Source organism: Curcuma longa, chromosome 10 (genome assembly GCF_044706935.1).
Source record: "Curcuma longa cultivar G26 ecotype Majalengka, Jawa Barat chromosome 10, ITB_CL_G26_1.1, whole genome shotgun sequence".
NCBI classification, from domain to species: Eukaryota; Viridiplantae; Streptophyta; class Magnoliopsida; order Zingiberales; family Zingiberaceae; genus Curcuma; species Curcuma longa.
This window is the reverse complement of record NC_133870.1, coordinates 5,424,020-5,443,037: the sequence shown is the minus strand read 5'-3', so window position 1 is coordinate 5,443,037 and position 19,018 is coordinate 5,424,020. Positions and strand designations below refer to the sequence as shown.

Here is a 19,018-nt window from a genome sequence, read left to right as displayed (position 1 = left end):
TTTAATCTATATTTAATAATTTAAAATTTGATAAATTTTAATTAGATCATTTAAATTAATTTTTTTCTATCAGTATATATAAATTATAATTAAGTCCATTTTAAAAGATTAAATTTAATATTATTATACACGTATGAGACTTGTTCTGCTGGATGAGCATTGCCTTTAATTCACAGCTTAATTAAGCTGGATGGCCATTATTAATGGAGGTTTTTTTTTGTTTGTTGTCTTCTACTGTGATGAACAGACGCGGACGTTAAATTAAAATAATGTCTTGACGATAAATAAATAAATAAATTTTATTTATTTATTTATTTTGCTGGCAATAATTGTGAGTTCGTAATTATTATACTGAACGTGTATTCAATTACTGCATAGATGTGTCACCGAATGGTTCATATCGTGCGTATATTTAAACGTACTGTTTGGTCGCATCTGTTATCAGTCAAATTGGGGCGAATATTTTTGAACTGATCACGTCGATCGATGTGGTTTTCTTGATGCCTGAAATAAATTATTTTCAGGATATAATTAAGTAATAAGATTAATCGGCTAGGCTTATTTAATTACTTGGAATCTAGATTTTTTTTATAATTTTTTAATAAAGATTTTAGTTGGGGTTTGGGGTATTTTATATTTAAGTTCGGATAGCGATGTGGAATAGAATAATAATTATTTTGAAAATAAAATATTAAAAAGAATTTTAAAAAACAAGTACAAAGAAAGCATCGTCACCTCTAAATTTTTATAAAAAAATATTTTAATAATTAAAAGTCATTTAAAATAAATAAACTCTAAAGAAAATCCTAATATCCAAAAGTCAAAAATACCCTCCATCCTTAAAAATAAAAAATTATTATAAATAATTAAAAAAATATGTTCAGAGCATCTGAAAATGCAGTAAATGATTTTTAATAGGCCCAAAAATGAATCAGTATGGGTTTCATCCTATGTTGAATAGAGATTTCTAAAAGAGTTTCGATTAACAATCGACTATGTCTCATTCTGATATCTGAATCAAAAAATTATGATCCGTTAAAATTCAATTTCTCCTACATCAACCCTGCAACAACTGGATAAAGAATGGGCTAATATCAGCAAGTATACCTCCTATTTCAAATAAAAATGGCTAGGTTAAGGGTATTCTAAAATTATTAAATTAATTCCCAAAAAATCTTATAATTTTTTACAAAATTTCTATAAATTATATCGTTAATTCCACCACTCATAATACTTTTAGCTTAGATTTATCATTTTTTTAGCTTATTCTCTGATCCTCTAATAGTTCTCATTAATTACTATAATTTTAATATTTATTATTAATTTTATTAATTTTCCTTTTTAATTATAATTTCTGGACTATGCATGCCTTTGCTTGTATATAGGTAAACTTCAACATTGATTAATTTTTATTAATATAATATTTTATTAAGAAATTATTTTTTTCATCATTAAATGTTATTAATGTTATTAGTGGCCAATTAATATCTAAGTCCAACAACATAGAGGCAATAATTACATAAGTCCAACAACATTAGTTATAGTCATTAACAACAATAATTAATAATTTAAAGATTTTTTAACAAGGACCTAGTTCTCAATTTAACTAGTTAAGCACATGCCTTATCTATAATTTAATCTCTACTTTTCCATTCCGTCCAAGTAAACAGGCCTTAAAAGTCTTTGGGTGATGGGTACGCTGCGAGGGCACCCAAGGGAGTGGGGGTCCTTTTCCGACGACATGATTGGTGATCGGAGAGGGCCCACAGGTACAATCCAAAAGCCTTGGAGCCTCACATTTTTGGACTAATCAAAGCACAAAAGGAGAGGCCAAATTCCAATTTCTTTTATTACACTTCATTGTCAATAATGTGGGCAGGACCAAAAAACAAAAAAACAAAAAAGGTCATTGTCATGACATTTTTTGTAAATAAATAAATAAATAAATGGCAATTATATTTTGAAAAGTCCATGTTGTTTTCAATTTTATTCCATTAATACTCTTATCCAACAATTTTAATTATATTTTCATGTATATATTCATGCTCCCTATAGTAGAGGTCAGAAGTCACATAAGAGTTTTTTATGACTCCTATAATGCCACATCAAAAGTAAAAAATCTTATTCATCTCTACACTGTAAAAAAAAAACTCCCAACAATTTATTTATAAGTCGCTCGTTCTATTTGACACATCACAATGGGAATTCAAGTCTTCACGTCATGAAAAGGAGCTCTCATTGTGGATACTCTTGTATCTTCACATGATATCGATTATTATCAAATCTTAGTCAAATTTTGCTATGTTCCTCTTTTACTCCTTTAAATAGGGTTCAAGTTGTTTGATGTCCCAATCAATCCAAGTCAAATTAGACTTTTCCTCGCTCGATCGGAATCTAACATGGCTCGACCTAAATGTCATTTTAGCTAATAAATGTCTATATCCCCTCACGTCTCGATCTTTTCTCTCATCTTCTAATAAAGTCGGCGGAGCTAGGATCTTGATTCAATGTAGGCACCAATATAATATAATTAATAAAATTATATATATATATATATATATATATATATATAATTTTATAATTATAAAGTATTATAAAATAATTATTTTATAATTGTTCTTTTTGAATCTTTAAATTTTGAAACTTTTATACAATAGCTTTATTATTAACCATTAGAAATATATCCTTCTTTACATATACAATAAAACGTGAATATATCATCCATTTTAAGAACATCAATATAATATTGCTAAAAAACATTAATGAACCTTTTCTAAAAATGAATTTCAACCAAGATTTCTCATACTTTGGAGTTGGTGTTTGCGTACTGTATCAAATCCATTACATTCATAATATCCTAATCTTTCTTTTGTAATGTCGTTGATATTTTACTTAAAATTTTTAAGACATATTTCATTAAGTGTAGATTGAATACGAAATCAAATGAAAGTATTGACTCTAATAAATTAAATGTCTCAATTTTTAATCAAGAGAACTAGAAATATTATTTTAGAAGCATGTTTGGAGCTCTGTGTCCTTTGTTTGTCCTTGCATTGTAGAAGATTACATGCCCCATTGATCCCTATGATGGTTCTTTACCACCGAATAGGTAGAGGCAACAACCACCAAGAACAACACAACTAAAACCAAGAGCTTCAAAATAATCAGCAAGAGCAGATGCAAGTGACCTCCAAAGTTTATATTTAAAATCAAATGTATACTCAAATACTTTTCCATCATGACCTCTCTTGATGGCATACACCCACTCTCCTATGCCACCCCTAGCTTTTGAATACAAAATCATTTTTTTATTTGGGTCCACTAGTTGTGTAGGCAAAGAATTACTATCAACCACTCAATTTGAAACTAATTAATATTTTTTTTATTTGATCTAAATCCCAATGTGGGCAACCGCCTACACTAGGCCTACATTGGCTCCGCCCATGTAAAGAATGCATTGTTTCTTATTCACTAGCTCAATTATTTGGCTTCATATTTTGTCCGAAGAAGAAAAAACATAAAGAAATTTCTACGTCTAAATCTCATTGAAACAGAAATAATTTAATCTAATACAATGATAAAACACTCATATAAATAATAAGAAAATCATAGTCTAAATCTTTTAAAGGTAGACGTATGAGTGTGCATAAGTTGTAGGCAAAGTCTCACTTAAACGTTGACTTGTCTTCCCGACCACGACGATGGAAACTGAGAAACTCTGACTGCTCACGGAAAAGAAATTTCTCCGGAGTGATGTCAGTCGGTAGAAAACCCTAAACTGGTATGAAGATTTGAGTGGTGGACTGTCTCACCTAAGAACTAGAGAGAGAGAGAGAGAGAGAGAGAGAGAGACGATGAAAATAGTGAACTTAGAGTATCAGACTCTCTGGACCATGAAAGTGAACAATGGAGACAATGTATGAAAGTGAAGACAAAGCATGTGACTGGAAAGTTGTGCAACAGAATTACATTTCTGATGGTTCATGTATGGCTGAGAGCTGGCTGAAGTCATCGAGAAGATGGCAGAAGGAACAAGGAAGATGCCTGGGCCATCAGACGACTGCATTGATGTTATTTTTTTAAAATGTTTTTTAGTAGCTTAAAAGATTCAATCGGTTGTACGTTATTGTATTCGATTATATAACTGTTTTTTTCTGATGGCATGAATGAAAACAGTAGTTAGGACTTAGTACATGGGCCAGCCTACTTCATTTTGGGCCTTGAAGAAGCCCACCAGCCCAAGTGGAAGCTAAAGTATTTTAGTGTTCCAATTGAAACTTTGCTTCCTAAAGAATGAACAGTTAAACGATGTAAGATCATCACAAATATATATATTAATAAAGAAAAAAAAAAGAATTAATTATTAATAATAAAAAAATAAAATTTATTTAGATATAAATAAATGATGTGATAGGGGTTGAGTCTAATAATATAGGAGGATCAAAAAAATTAATCACACTGAGTGACATTACAACAAATTTAACTTTCTACAGCGCGCAATTAAGCTATCTGCAGCGCACATCGCGTGTTGCATAACTCTAAGCTATTGAAAGTTATAATACATCCGCAGCGCGCGGGACGCGCGCTGCGGAAAATTTTACGAAAAGGTGCATCCGCAGCACGCGGGCCGCGCTCATGAGATAAAAACTTAGTTGTTAATGTTGATTTTCAATTTCTCATATGATATTCTCTACTTCACATAAATATCTATATTTATGTGAAGTAGAGAATATTGTATGGTATAGAGATTTCTATTGAGTAGTATAAATAGTTATGTAATGTAAAGTTGAAAGATAAGTCATTTTTACAATACAAATCATTATACTACAACTCTTCTTCTCTTCTTGGAAAATTATTTGACATCTCACCACCTTTCAACAAAGTGGTATCAGAGTCAATGATATTAAAATTCTTTTCTTTTCAATATCCAAACTTACCGAACTCAACTATGAGAATTCATCACTTAGAATGGAGCTGTTATACTCAGGTCTCAAGGAGTGTGAGATACTGTTGAAAATGATTTTGAAGAGTTTTCAGATGTGACAACTCTACATCAAAACCAAAATAATATTTTAATTAGAGAAAGAAAGAAAGAGAGATTAATGTATTCTTACTATCATCCATCAAAATTTGGATGAAAACATGTTCGAGAAAATAACTAATGAGACAACATTAAAAAAGGCATGAGAGATGCATCACAACTTTATTATGGGAGTGGACAAAGTGAAGAAGGTACAATTTCAAACTCTAAGGGGCTGAGTTTGAATCCCTCTTTATAAAGGAGAGTGAATATATCTCCGATAATTTTATAAGAGTTTTTGCTATTGTCAATCAACTAAAGAGACTTGGAAAAATAGTGTCTGATTTTTACAGTAAAGAATCAAAAAATATTTCAAAAATTCAAGATAGTCATGAGTAATGAATTTGAGATGACTGACATAAGACTCATGACTTATTTCTTCAGAATCCAAATAAAATAAATAGAGGATGAAACTTTTATTTTTAAAGAAAGTTATAGGAAACAAGTTTTTAAGAAATTCAAAATGCTTAATTACAAACCAGTTATACAATTTGGAACACATCTAAAGTGAAGAAAAAGAAGAAAAGATTGATCCAATTGGATTCATAAGTCATATTGGGAGGTTAAGATACTTGACTTGTACAAGACCCGATATTTTATTTATAGTTGGAATTATATATAAGTCGATTTATGGAGAATTCAATTGAGTCTCACATGTTGGCAGCTAAGAGGATACTTCGTTACATTAAAGGTACTATTGGTTATGACATACTTTATTCATCCTCTAATAACTATAAGTTGATGGACTATTGTGATAGTTATTTTACGGAATACATTGATGATAGAAAAAACACAACTAATTTATATATAACTTTTGAGAAATAATGTAATTTTGTGGAGTTAAAAAAAAAAGCTATTGTGTCACTTCCTAATTGTGAAATTGAGTATGTTGTAACTACTTCTTGTACTTGTCCATACTATATGATTGAGAAGATTATTGAAGGAAATAAGAAGATGTTATAAAGATTACGATTGATAATAATCAACTCAAAGTTTTGATAAAAAATTTGATGTTTCATAAATGTATAGCAAGTATATTGATACAATATATCATTTTATTCAATAATACATCACAAAAAAAAGTTGAATTTGAGTATGTGAAGACTACGGATCAAGTTGTAGATATTTTTATAAAACCATTCAGATTTGATAATTTTCAAAGATTGAGATTCATATTTATAGTAAAAAAGATTCAAATTTAAGGGGAAGTGGTAAAAGTTGAGTTAAATATGAATACATGAAGTATAGCAAAATTTATATATGAACCTTGAATTCATGTATTTAAATAGAATAAATACATGAATCTAATCAATAATGTATGATCTATAATTTCTATTAAGTAGTATAAATAGATAAATCATTTTTACAATATAAATCAGACTATAACTCCTATCCACTACCTCTCAATAGATACTAAGTAAGAATATAGAAAAGTAAAAGAGAAGAAAAATAATTTCTTTTTTTTTATTGATAATTATTACAAACTAATTAACCTCAGATGATGTAAATAGTATATAGAAAATATTATAATAAATATATAATAAAAAATATGATATGTGATCTCATTTCTTATAGAAACAACTGATAGTTCAAACATGATAAATCTTTAGCAATTAATTATTGATTATTAGTTGCTTTTAACGTTGTTATTATCAAATCCTGAGATCTCCGTGTTAACGTGGAATTGACGTGTTTCAAATCCCAAAGGTTCCTGTTTGCTGGAATACCGTTTACAGAGAGTAATTAATTACCGCCGTTCACCATTTCGACTCCGGTGGTGTCGTCCTTCCCATTCTCCGGCGCCGCCGTCTTCTTTTCCTCCCCAAAGAGCTCCTGCATCTCCTCCAGCGTCCTGCCCCGCGTCTCCGGCAAGAATGTGAAGAAGAACACCCATGCCACGGAGGCTATTCCGGCGTACAAGAAGAAGCTGCCCCCCAGCGTGATGGCCTTGTAGAGCGAGATGAAGGTCATGACGACGACGCTGCTGGTGACCCGGCTCACGGCCACCCCCATGGCGGCCCCCAGCGCCCGCAGGCGCAGCGGGAAGATCTCCGAGCTGTACACCCACGCGAGGGGCCCCGCGCCGATGGAGAAAAACGACACGTACGCGAGTGTGGAGCTGATGCTGAGCGCCGCCGCCCACTGGAGTTGCTGCCCTCCATCGCCGAGCTTGTCCATGGCCGTCAGCCCGATCCCCAGCCCCGCCAGCGACACGATCATCCCTGCGAAACTCCCCAGCATCAGCGGCCGCCTCCCCACGCGGTCTACGAAGAAGGTCGCCACCAGGATAAAGAGAGTCTTGATGAACCCCATGGCCACCGTCATCCCCAGCTGCGCGTTGTCAGACTTGATCCCCGCCGCCTCGAACACCCGGGGACTGTACAGCACCACCGAGTCGATCCCCGACGCCTGCTGGAAGAACTGGATCCCCAGGGCGGTGATCAGCACGCGGCGCACCGACGGCCTCGGCCACTGCAGCAACTCCCTCCAGGCTCCCCTGTCGTCTCTGTTCTTCTTGGGGACCGCCACCACGACTTCGTCGCATTCTTCCGGGATTCCAGCAGCCCGCTTGATGTCGGCGAGACGGAGCCCTGCTTCCTCCGGCGAGTCGCAGGTCTTCTCGAGAACCTCCTTGGCGTCGCCGAGGCGGCCGCGCATGACGAGCCACCGCGGCGACTCTGGCATGGCGAGCACTCCGACGCCGAGAAAAACCGACGGGATGGCACCGACGCCGAGCATGAATCGCCACCCGAGGGACTGCCGGAGATGGGAGAAGGCGTAGTTGGAGATGTATCCCAGGAGGATGCCGACGTTGACGAAGACATCCGGCAAGGAAGTGAGGAAGCCGCGGCAGGAGGCAGGGGCGATCTCGGCGTTGTAGGTGAGGCCGATTATAGTCGCATATCCAACGCCGATGCCGGCGACGAAGAGGCCGAACATGAGAAAAGCATAATTCATGGCGAAGCCCATGAGCAGCGCGCCAGCGAAGAAGATGGCGGCCGCGAGGACGATCGTGTACCGGCGGCCGATCCAGTCGGCGGTGAATCCGGCGGCGAAGGAACCGACGAGAGAGTAGAGATTAAGGATGCCGATTAGAATCTCCACCTGCGTGTCGCTGATGTGGAGCTCTTTCTGTATGAACTTTTGAGCTCCGCTCATCACTCCGATATCTGATTCAATCCCCAAACAGAAACATTCGATCACAGACAACCACCAAGAATCAAAGCCGACGACGAAACAGAAACCATCCATGATCAACCGCATGCACGTACGTACCGTAGCCCAACAGGATGGAGGCCAAGGAGGCCAGCATGGTGCAGCCCATGGCGTACATGTTGCGGCCTTGCTTCGGCGGCGCCGCCATCTTCTCCACCGACGACAACTGCTCACCATCCTCTTTCTTTTCCCCCATACTCAGTAGAGAAATTAAGAGAAATAAAGGAGAGACCTTGATTTCCTAGTCGATAATAGGAAGCATTGTGGAGTGGAGTGGAGCAGTGAGCTGGGTTTAAATAGAACAAGAAGGTCAGTGAATTCTAAGAAAAAGGGAAAAAATATTATTTATTTTTCCATACATATTTCTTATTGCTTCTTTTCTGCATCATGACCATATGCGCACACCTAGCTAGTGGGTTAGTCCGGATTTCCCATCAGGATGAATTTAATAAATTAAAAAATAAATATAATATAAAATATATAATAAAAGTCATATATTAATTATATATATTTTCATAATAATCTTTTTTGAGATTTCATATTTCAAAAATATTAAATAATTATTTTATTATCTCTCAATTGATTACGAAGTGAGATTTTTAATTATTTTTATGATTGAAAATAGTCTCTATAATTCCAATTGCGAGTATAACAATGCTAACTTCAAAAGTAAATATAGTAGAGGATACAGTTAATATATCTTAACAATTCTTTTAATAAGCTCGCTAATCCTCGTAATCTTATAATAGAATTGATTATTACTTTACATGTCAAAAATAAATTTATTAAGTTGGTATTCAAAATACATTAACTCCATCCGGAAGAAATCGGATGGATAAAACTTAAAATGAATTTACATTTGAAAATTTCTACCTTAGCCTTGGTTCTAGTTGAAATAATAATCCGTCGATCTTCCAAAATTATTTTCTTCAATACCTATTGAAGGACACTACACAACTCAATTAATCAACCAAAATTTAAAATTTTTGACTTTAAATGCTTAAAAATCGAATCAACAATCGCAAAGTGAACTGGGGTTTTATTTCCATTCAATGTGGACCACAACCTCCAAAATCACACTCTAGGTATTGAAACCGAGTCTAAGCTTTCTCAAATTATGATTTTCGATGATAAAAATGTATGATGATGATAAGAAATGAGTGATAGCGTTCCGCAAGTGCACGGAATGTCGTCAAGTAATAAAAAGATATCGATCCACAGGGACTGTGTATTAGCTATAGTGATGTCACTAATATAGTTATCTAGACTCAGAGTGAAATGGTTGAGTTGAGAATTGGTGTTGTATGTGACAGAAGAAGAGAGATTGGCTTGGGGTTTATGGATGAGATGGATAAGTTTAGGATTTCGGTTTCACATCCATGCTAGGTGAAGTCCCTAATTCATGTTCATTCCCTTATTCTCAATGTCTACCACCTTGTAGGGATTCTAACCAAAATACCAACTCTACCTCGTCAGGCTTTGTTGGCAATTGACCTTGAAGTCCTATGTTGTGGCCCTCTAGTAAAGGTGATTCTAGATAGCCCGGTTCAAGGTCTGCCCGCTGTCACCCAGGCGCCCCGGAAATACTACTAGATTCCTACCCTCTGTCACAGGGTATCTTGTTAAGGACCTTGTCCTAGTGGCCATCAACCATTAGATATCCCTTATGGGGGTTTACCACTATGTAGGAATCACTTTGGACTCGCCCGGTTCAAGGTCTGCCCGTCGTCACTCAGGCGCCCCGGTATACGGCCTAGGATCTCCCTACAAAGTAATCTACCCCTCATAATCATGCATATTTGCTCACACAAACATTTCATCAAACACGTTCAAGGCACAATACACATGAAACAAAGGTAAACATTTCATTGAATAGGGAAAATGTCATAAACAAGTTCATACATCACCATCATTACATAGATGTTCATCCTACATCCTAAACTCAAGGATCTACTCCATTACAAGAAGATTACAAGAGAAATACATGAAAATAGTCATCCACAAGAAAAGGGAAGACTTATCTTTGAAGCGTGGCATCCCCTCTTGAAGATCTTCTTGCTCCGGTGTAGGATGGATCGGTGGAGATGAATGGCGAGGTGGATCGGCGAAGGATGGAGCGTTTAGGGCCTCCCCTAGAGAGGGGGAGGCGCAGCCGCCAAGCCAAGACCAAGGGTTTTGGAGAATGACCCAAGATAACCCAAGATTGGGTTTGTTTCCACCTTTTATACTCACCCAAAACTGCCCAGATTGTCCCTGGTTCACAAGGCTCCGCCTCGAGGGGTTTTTCACCAAGTAAACCCGGTTTTCTTCAATTGGACCCTGAACCAAAGTTGTAGAGCTTTGAATTATCTTCAATTTGGGTGGTGGACCGACCCATAACTCCATCTGAGCCGAAAGTTATGTTGGTTCGAAGTTTGGTCTGCAGTTTGGGCAGAATACCCAGCGCGGCCGCTGTTTGGAGGCACGGCCGTGCCTTTTAGCACGGCCTAGAGCTGTCAACGTTCTGTACACCCTGAAGCAAAGTTGTAGATCTCGAAGTTAGCTTCATTTTGAGGGGTGGCACGGCCCGTGGTTCAATCGGAGCTGAAAGATATGCCCGTTTTACTTTAAGTCTGCAGAGCAGTCCAGAATGGTAGGTAGACACGCCCGTGTACGTTCCGTCACACGGCCGTGCCTAGGAGGCACGGCCATGTACAGCCGCTGCTCTGTTGCTAGGCACGCCCGTGCCTATGAGGCACGGTTTCAGAAGGTCGCGGCTCTGTTGGAAGGCACGCCCGTGCCTGAGAAGCACGGCCTACACCTGGCGCGTCTCTGGAATGAAGCACGGCCGTGCCTTTGAGGCACGGCCCCTAGCTGGATCTAGCTGAAGAAGTGGGCACGGCCGTGCCTGATAGGCACGGCCCTTGCTGTCGTCGCTCTGTTGGAGGACACGGCCGTGTCTAGGCCGTGGGTATGTGAGGCACGGCCGTGCCTGGTAGGCACGGCCGTGTTCTGTCTTGTTTCTTCTTCTCCTCCATTTCTTCGTGTTTGCTGCATAAGAGACTCACCCGTGACAGCGAGCACGGCCAGTGTGAGCCTCTTTTCTCCACTATTTGCTCCACCATCAATAATGCATCATTTTGGCTCAAAATCGCATCCTGTCATACAAAAAATACAAAAAGCAGATCTCCGAGCAAAAGAGTAGAAATATGCAATATAAAAGAATAAGGTGTGACAAAGTGTAGCATATGCAATGAATCACAAGTAGATGAGCGTTAAAACAAGGCTAAAATACTGTATATGATCTACGCTCATCATCTGAAATCAGACCGTTATTGTAAGTGTTAATCCTAAAACTAATTATGAGATGATTAATAATGAAACTTTTGTATCATATATTTCATTAATAAATTAAAGACAAAGTTTATGGTTATTATATTTACTTCAGATCCGTGTCAGATGAATAAGTATAATAATATTCTAGGGTAGTAGGTTCTAGTCTACAGCGTATCATTATCCTTGTCCTACAACATCAATTACTCTATCCTATGGGAGAAGATGAAGCGGAAGCGAGAGTGGTCTATCAAGGAAATTTGGATGATAGTGCCGTAACACCTTCATTAATGAAAAACAAAGACGGGATGTTAAAAAATTTCTAAACTCTCATGAACCAAATCCTATATATAAAAATTTGATTCGTTATCAGTTCATAGATAATAACAAAATGAATTTACCTATTCTACATATTTAATTCATATCCAATAATAACAAAATAAACTAACAAATTTTACATATTTAATTCATATCCAATAGTAATAGAACAAATTAACATATTTTACCTATTTAATCTATATTTAATAATTTAAAATTTGATAAATCTTAATTAAATTCGCATATATAAATTATAATTAAATCTATTTTAAAAGATTAAATCCAATACTATACACGTAGACTTGTTCTGCAGGATGAGCATTGGCCTTACAGCTTAATTAAGCTGGATGGCCATAATTAATGGAGTTTTTTTCGTTGTTGTCTTGCACTGTGATGAACAGACGCGACGTTAAATTAAAATAATGTCTTGACATTAAATAAATAAATATATATATATATATATTTATTATATTTATTTGTATAGATATATATTTTGCTGATAATAATTGTCAGTTCGTAATTATTATACTGACCGAATGGTTCATATCGTGCGTAAATATTTGAAGGTACTGTTTGGTCGCATCTGCTATCAGTCAAACTGGTGCGAATATTTTGAACTGATCACGTCGATCGATGTGGTTTTGGGCGAATATTTTGAACTGATCACGTCGATCGAGGTGGTTTTCGGCGAATATTTTGAACTGATCACGTCGATCGATGTGGTTTCTCGGTGCTTGAAATAAATTATTTTCAGGACATAATTAAGTAAGATTAATCGGCTGGGCTTATTTAATTACTTGGAATCTAGATTTTTTAATAATTTTTTATAAAGATTTTTCAGAAAAAATAAACTGTAAATAAAATCTTAACATCCAGAAGTCAAAAATATCCTCAACTCCTAAAAATAAAAAATTATTATAAATAATAAAAAAATACACTAAATGTTTTTTAATGAATCCAAAAATAAATCGGTACGGATTTCCATGTCTTTTCTCTTCGGTTGTTAACCGATCGTCATTTTATCTAATAAATCTATATATCCACATCTCTCTTCTCTCCTCTTGAGTAAAGAATGCATTTCTTATTCACTAGGTCAATTATTTGACGACTTCATATTTTTTCTGACAAAAAACATGAAGAAAGACAAGAAAACCATCCTTATAAAACCACACTATATGCCAAGAATACAGTGAGCTAGACTATTATTCAACGTCAAAATCTCATTGAAATAGAAAATTTGATTAATCCTCTTTCTCGATCATGGACATGAACAAGATTGTCTCACTTAAATGTCCCGAGCGAGGGTGATGTAATGATAAAATACTCAGAGAAATTTTAAAGGTATAGGCTGCTACTGAGTATGTTTAATTAAGTTCGTAATCCAAATATACCTAATAGATAATTAGAACAATAGCAAAGTCTCACTTAAGCGTTGACTTATCTTCCCAACTCCGACAAGGAAAACTGACAGGAAGATTAATGAGTGGAGTGGTGGACTGTCTCAACTAAGAACTACAGAGAAAGAGAGAGAGAGAGAGAGAGAGACTGTGCAACAGTGAAAACAGTGAACTTAGAGTATCAGACTCTCTGGACCATGAAAGTGAACAACACGGACAATGCATGAAAGTGAAGATAAAAATGATAAATTTCAGTTAATTTTATTGATTATCTTTGAGGGTGATCGATTTGGCCTCATGAAAATTTTTTATTGGTCATCAGAGTAAATCGGGAAGTGCACGCAGTGACCATTTCAGATGTCTAACATCTTTTGATTGCGCTCCCCATTTGAAAGAAAATTTCTATAAATACGTTGTAGTTGGGATCGAACCGCAGGTACTTAGGTGACAACCTGGATGTCCTACTACGACATCATGCCCGAGGACATGAAAGTGAAGATAAAAAAAAATGATAAATCCCAGTCAGTCTTATGGACTCAATCCCTGGAAGTGATCAGTCCGGTCCCATAAAAATTTTCCACTGACTATCAGGGTAAATCGGACAAAGCATGACTGGAAAGTTGTGCAACAGAATTACATTTCTGATCGTTCATGTATGCCTGAGAGCTAGCTGAAGTCATCGAGAAGATGGCAGAAGAAACAAGGAAGATGCCAGGGCCATCCGACGACTGCATGCACTGATGTTATTTTTTTAAAAAATGTTTTTTAGTAGCTTTAAAGAGTCAATCGGTTGTGCATTATTGTATTCGTTTAAAAAACTGCTTTTTCAGATGGAATGAATGAAAACAGTACCTAGGATTTGGGCCGGCACATGGGCCAGCCCACGTCATTTTGGGCCTTGAAGAAGCCCACCAGCCCAAGTGGAAGCTAAAATATTTTAGTGTTTCAATTGATAGCTTTGCTTCACTTTGAAATCATGACAAATATACATATTCATATAAAAAATTAATTATCAATAATAAAATAATATAAAATTTATTTAAATATAAATAAATGATGGAGGAATAGGGAAAAGTTGATGATCATTGCTTGGAAAAAACAAACAAGGAGGTAGTGCAATGACTCTGAGCCATCTGTTACATAATTGCATAGTAAATATTAATTTGATGCATACACACTGAAATGATATATGAAATTTTCTCTAAATAGTATTATACATGTATTTAATTAATAATATTGTATGGTATAGATGTTTTTATTGAGTAGTATAAATAGTTATGTAATGTAAAGTTGAAAGATAAGCCATTTTTACAATATAAATCATTATACTACAACTCTTCTTCTCTTCTTGGAAAATTATTTGACATCACACCACCTTCCAACAAAGTGGTATCGAGCCAATGATATTAAAATTCTTTTCTTTTCAATATTGAAACTTACCGAACTCAACTATTGTCAATTAATAAAAAGACTTGGAGAAATCGTGTCTGATTTTACAGTAAAGAATCAAAAAATATTTCAAAAATTCAAGATAGCCATGAGTCATGAATTTGAGATGGCTGACATGAGACTCATGACTTATTTATTCGGAATCCAAGTAAAGTAAATGGACGATGAAACTTTTATTTTTTTAAGAAAGATATGGAAAAGAGGTTCTTAAAAAATTCAAAATACTTAATTGCAAATTAGTTAATACATCTATGCAATTTGGAGCACAACTATCTAAAACGAAAAAAAAGAAGAAAAGATTGATTCAATTGCATTCAAAAGTCTTATTGGGAGCTTAAGATACTTGACTTGTACAAGACTCGATATTTTATTTACAGTTGGAGTTGTAAGTCAATTTATGGAAAATCCAATTGAGTCTCACATGTTGACAGCTAAGAGGATATACTTCGTTACATTAAAGGTATTATTGATTATAACATTCTTTATTCATCCTCTAACAAGTACAAGTTGATGGGCTATTGTGATAGTTATTTTATGAGAGACATTGTTGTAATTTTGTAGAGTTCAAAAAAAAAAAACTATTGTGACACTTTTTGTACTTGTCAAGGTATATAATTGAGAAGATTATCGAAGGAACTTCATTTAGAACAAAAAGATATTATAGAGATTATGATTGATAATAAATCAACCACTACTAGAAAACTAGGCTTTTGAGACAAAAATTTTAAGACAGTGATAAAATTCGTCTCATATACTATGTAATTAAGACAGTAATTATAGGTGTCTTAAAATTTTACATTGAGACATTAAATTTAAGACAGTATTTAAAATGTTGTCTCAAATTCAATTAAATAAGACACCTAATAAAGACGGTTAAAGATATAATTATATAAGACATTCAAATAAGACGGTAAAAAAGTATTTGTCTCAAATTATTTTGATTGTGTCTAAAAAAGAAACAAAACCATACACCTATATAAATATTTAGACAAATATAAATTAATATTTATAAATTAATAAAAATTTAAAATCGTTGTTACTTACATTTATAAAATCATTTTAATTATATTTATAAATTAATAAATGATTAAAAAATCTCTTTAGTTATTTATAAATTAATATTTATAAATTAATACAAATCTAAAATCAGTTACATAAATATTTTTATTAGATTTATAAATTAATAAATAAATAAAAATTTTCCCTAAAACATGACGTACATATTACCCTAACACTCTTTAATTATAATTAAATGTTTTAACAATCTATTTTACCCTAACGTTTTATTAGATTTATAAATTAATAAATAAATAAAAATTTTCCCTAAAATATGACGTACATATTACCCTAAAACTCTTTAATTATAATTAAATGTTTTAACAAACACCCAAACGTTCTTTAATTATAATTAAATGTTTTAACATATTACCCTACCCTAACGTCGCCGTCCTCAAACATCCCGTCGCATCCCGTCGCCGCCTCAACAAATCCTGTTGGCGTCGAGTGCTCCGCCTCAACAAATCCTGTCACCTCCTCAACACATTCCGTCGCCGTCCTCAAACATCCCTTCCTCAAGCATTCCGTCGCCGCCTCAACAAATTTCGTCGGCGCCGAGTGGGGAGGTCGCTCTGCTCCTTTCCGGCTCCGCCTCAACAAATCTCGTCGGCGCTGAGTGGGAAGGTCGCTCTGCTACTTTCCGGCTCCGCCTCAACAAATCCCGTCGCCGCCTCAACAAATCCCGTCGCCGCCGAAGAGAAGCAAACCTGGAAGCACCCACCTAAGATGAGCAACCGTTAGGCATTGATTCCGGCAGCACTGCTTTACTTTGTTCTGTATTATAGCTCAGATTTCATATGCCAATTGTAAGTTTCATAGTTTCATATTCTATTTTTGCTTAAGAATTTGTTCTGTGTATTATAGCTCAGATTTCATATGCAAATTGAGATTTCATATGTTGCTTATAGATTACTTTGTTCTGCGGTATGATTGCATATTATAGAATTCTGCACGGTGAGATTCATGATGAGATATAGCTCAGATTTCAGCATGTTAGATGTGATTTTGTTAATTTTTATTACAAACACTCATCAACTGAAGTTAATTTTTATGCAAGCTGATACTCATCTTCTATTTTTGTAGGCACTGAATACTGACAGTTCTGAAGTTAGAGCTTTAGCGCATTGGAGAGAACTTCTAGAAAAGGTATTGTTCATTCATTAGTTAAAATTTAATTGTACTTGTAAGTGTTATCCATGTAGTAAGAACTAACTTTTATTCGGTTATATAATGATACAATTGTCAAAAGCATACAACTTATTTTTCATAAATGTATAAATCTAACAAACTAGTTTTTCTTTTATGAATGTTATCAGTAAACTGTTCCTCGATAAAGACCGGTGATATGGAAAAAAGTTGGATTGATTCAAAGAATAGGAATTTAGAAGAATATAGGAGAAAAGTTGATGAATTTTTAGAGTTTGCTTACAAAGACAAGACTGAAAATAGAAGAATTTATTGCCCATGTTGTGATTGCAAGAATCGTTATTTTGTCTCTAAGGCAGATGCTAAGATGCATATTATTGTTAGAGGCTTTTATAACAAATATAGAGTTTGGGTTTACTATGGGGAAACTTACAATTCTCAACAAACAACCTCATCTTTTGGAGGTACAAGTGATATGGATATAGATGATAATATGGTTAGGATGGTTCAAGATGTTTTTGGTGCCAACAATAGCCATGATTTTGGATTAGAAGATGATTTTGTTGGGATGGATGAAATGGTACTCAACCCTTGTTATCCAATGAACATTCAAATGAGTTAATCAAAATGGTTATGGAGAAAGCTGTAGTAGAGTGTATGAAAGTAGTGACTCCTATTCTAAATCAAATGACATCCCAAATAGATGAACTTCAATCAAAGTTAGAGAATCGTAGATCCCCATTGAACCGTCTTCATATGGAATCTACTGAATTTAGTAATCAAAAGGTATCTTGATTTTATTTAAATAATTTACTTTTATGATGAATTTTGATAGTTTGTAATATGTACACCTTTTTTTTAGGTTGCAGATAATACTATTTCACATGAACAAGGATTGGGTAAAAAATCAACAGGTACATTGATAGTTGCTTTCACAAGCATTTTTTTTTGTTAATATATATAATTGCAAGAAACATGATTATATGTGTTAGATGATGAAATTTGTTATTAAAAAGTTCTATTTATTAATTTTTTTGAACAATATATATTTTCTATTTCTGAACAATAAATTTTATGCACACCTCTAGAATTCAATAGGCTTTGTTAAATTGTCTATTTCTAAAAAGAGTTTTTTTTCTTAATGTTCAGGATTCTGATGAAGAAGGATCATAGAAGTTATCTCTAGATCATGAAGAGTTGTTTTTAGGCTTTCTCTTGTGTAACTTTGGAATAGTAGTTTTTTCTTATCAAATTAATGATGGATATGTACACATTTCTATTATTGGATAAATGTCGACATGGAACCTTTTATTTTGAAATGACAATTCAAGAATTTTGATCTAGATTAATTTGTATAGTAAATATTTGTTAATTTTTATCACAAATGGTGTATCTAACAAATAAAAACATTAGGGACAGTAATTTACTGTCTTCACTTTTATTTGAGACAGCACATTACCATCTCAATTTGGCGTCTCTAGTATTTTCACAGGATAAGACATAACATTTGAGACAAAAAATAACTGTCTTAAATATTTTTGAGACAATTTAACAACTGTCTCATTCACCGTCTTAAATCGCATTTGAGACAGTGCAAGTGTCTCAATATTATTTTGAGACGCTTGTATTGGGGACGGCTACATTACCGTCTCATCACCGTCTCAAAAACATTTTGAGACAGCAAATTTATAATTTAAGACAGATTTTGTTGTGTCTCAAAAGCCTAATTTTCTAGTAGTGAACTCAAAGTTTGATAAAAATTTTAATCTTTTATGAATGTAGCAAGCATATTGATACAAGATATCACTTTATTCGAGAATACATCACAAAAAAAAGTTGAAGTACTTGAGTATGTGAAGACTATGGATGAAGTTGTAGATATTTTTATAAAGTCATTCAAATTTGATAATTTTTCAAAGACTGAGGTTAAAAATTAAAGTTTAAGGGGGAGTGATAGAAATTGAGTTAAACATGATTACATGAAACATAGTAAATGCTTGATGTACATGAACTTTGAATTCATGTATTTAGATAGAATAAATAC

At 34.6% G+C, this 19,018-nt stretch overlaps 1 protein-coding gene and 1 long non-coding RNA gene across 2 annotated transcripts; one reads left to right on the top strand and one right to left on the bottom strand.

The window, feature by feature from the left end:
- Positions 1–6,823: 6,823 nt before the first annotated feature.
- Positions 6,824–8,541, bottom strand: LOC141836204 (polyol transporter 5-like). Its single transcript, XM_074723640.1, has 2 exons — positions 8,357–8,541; positions 6,824–8,250 (listed from the first exon to the last, which is right to left on the bottom strand). The coding sequence occupies exons 1-2, from the start codon at positions 8,490–8,492 to the stop codon at positions 6,824–6,826; spliced, it is 1,563 nt and encodes a 520-aa protein (XP_074579741.1). The 5' UTR covers positions 8,493–8,541.
- Positions 8,542–16,429: 7,888 nt separating this feature from the next.
- Positions 16,430–18,253, top strand: LOC141835756 (uncharacterized). The gene is made up of 4 exons (XR_012602420.1): positions 16,430–16,634; positions 16,912–16,974; positions 17,837–17,888; positions 18,124–18,253. It is a non-coding gene; the product is annotated as an uncharacterized LOC141835756 (long non-coding RNA).
- The last annotated feature ends 765 nt before the right edge of the window (positions 18,254–19,018 follow it).

Bases quoted from the DNA above. Each gene is read 5' to 3' on its own strand.
- LOC141836204 (XM_074723640.1), bottom strand. From the start codon at position 8,492: ATGGGGGAAAAGAAAGAGGATGGTGAGCAGTTGTCGTCGGTGGAGAAG. The intron at 8,251-8,356 runs GTACGTACGTGC...GGATTGAATCAG, and splicing joins CTCCATCCTGTTGGGCTACG to ATATCGGAGTGATGAGCGGA.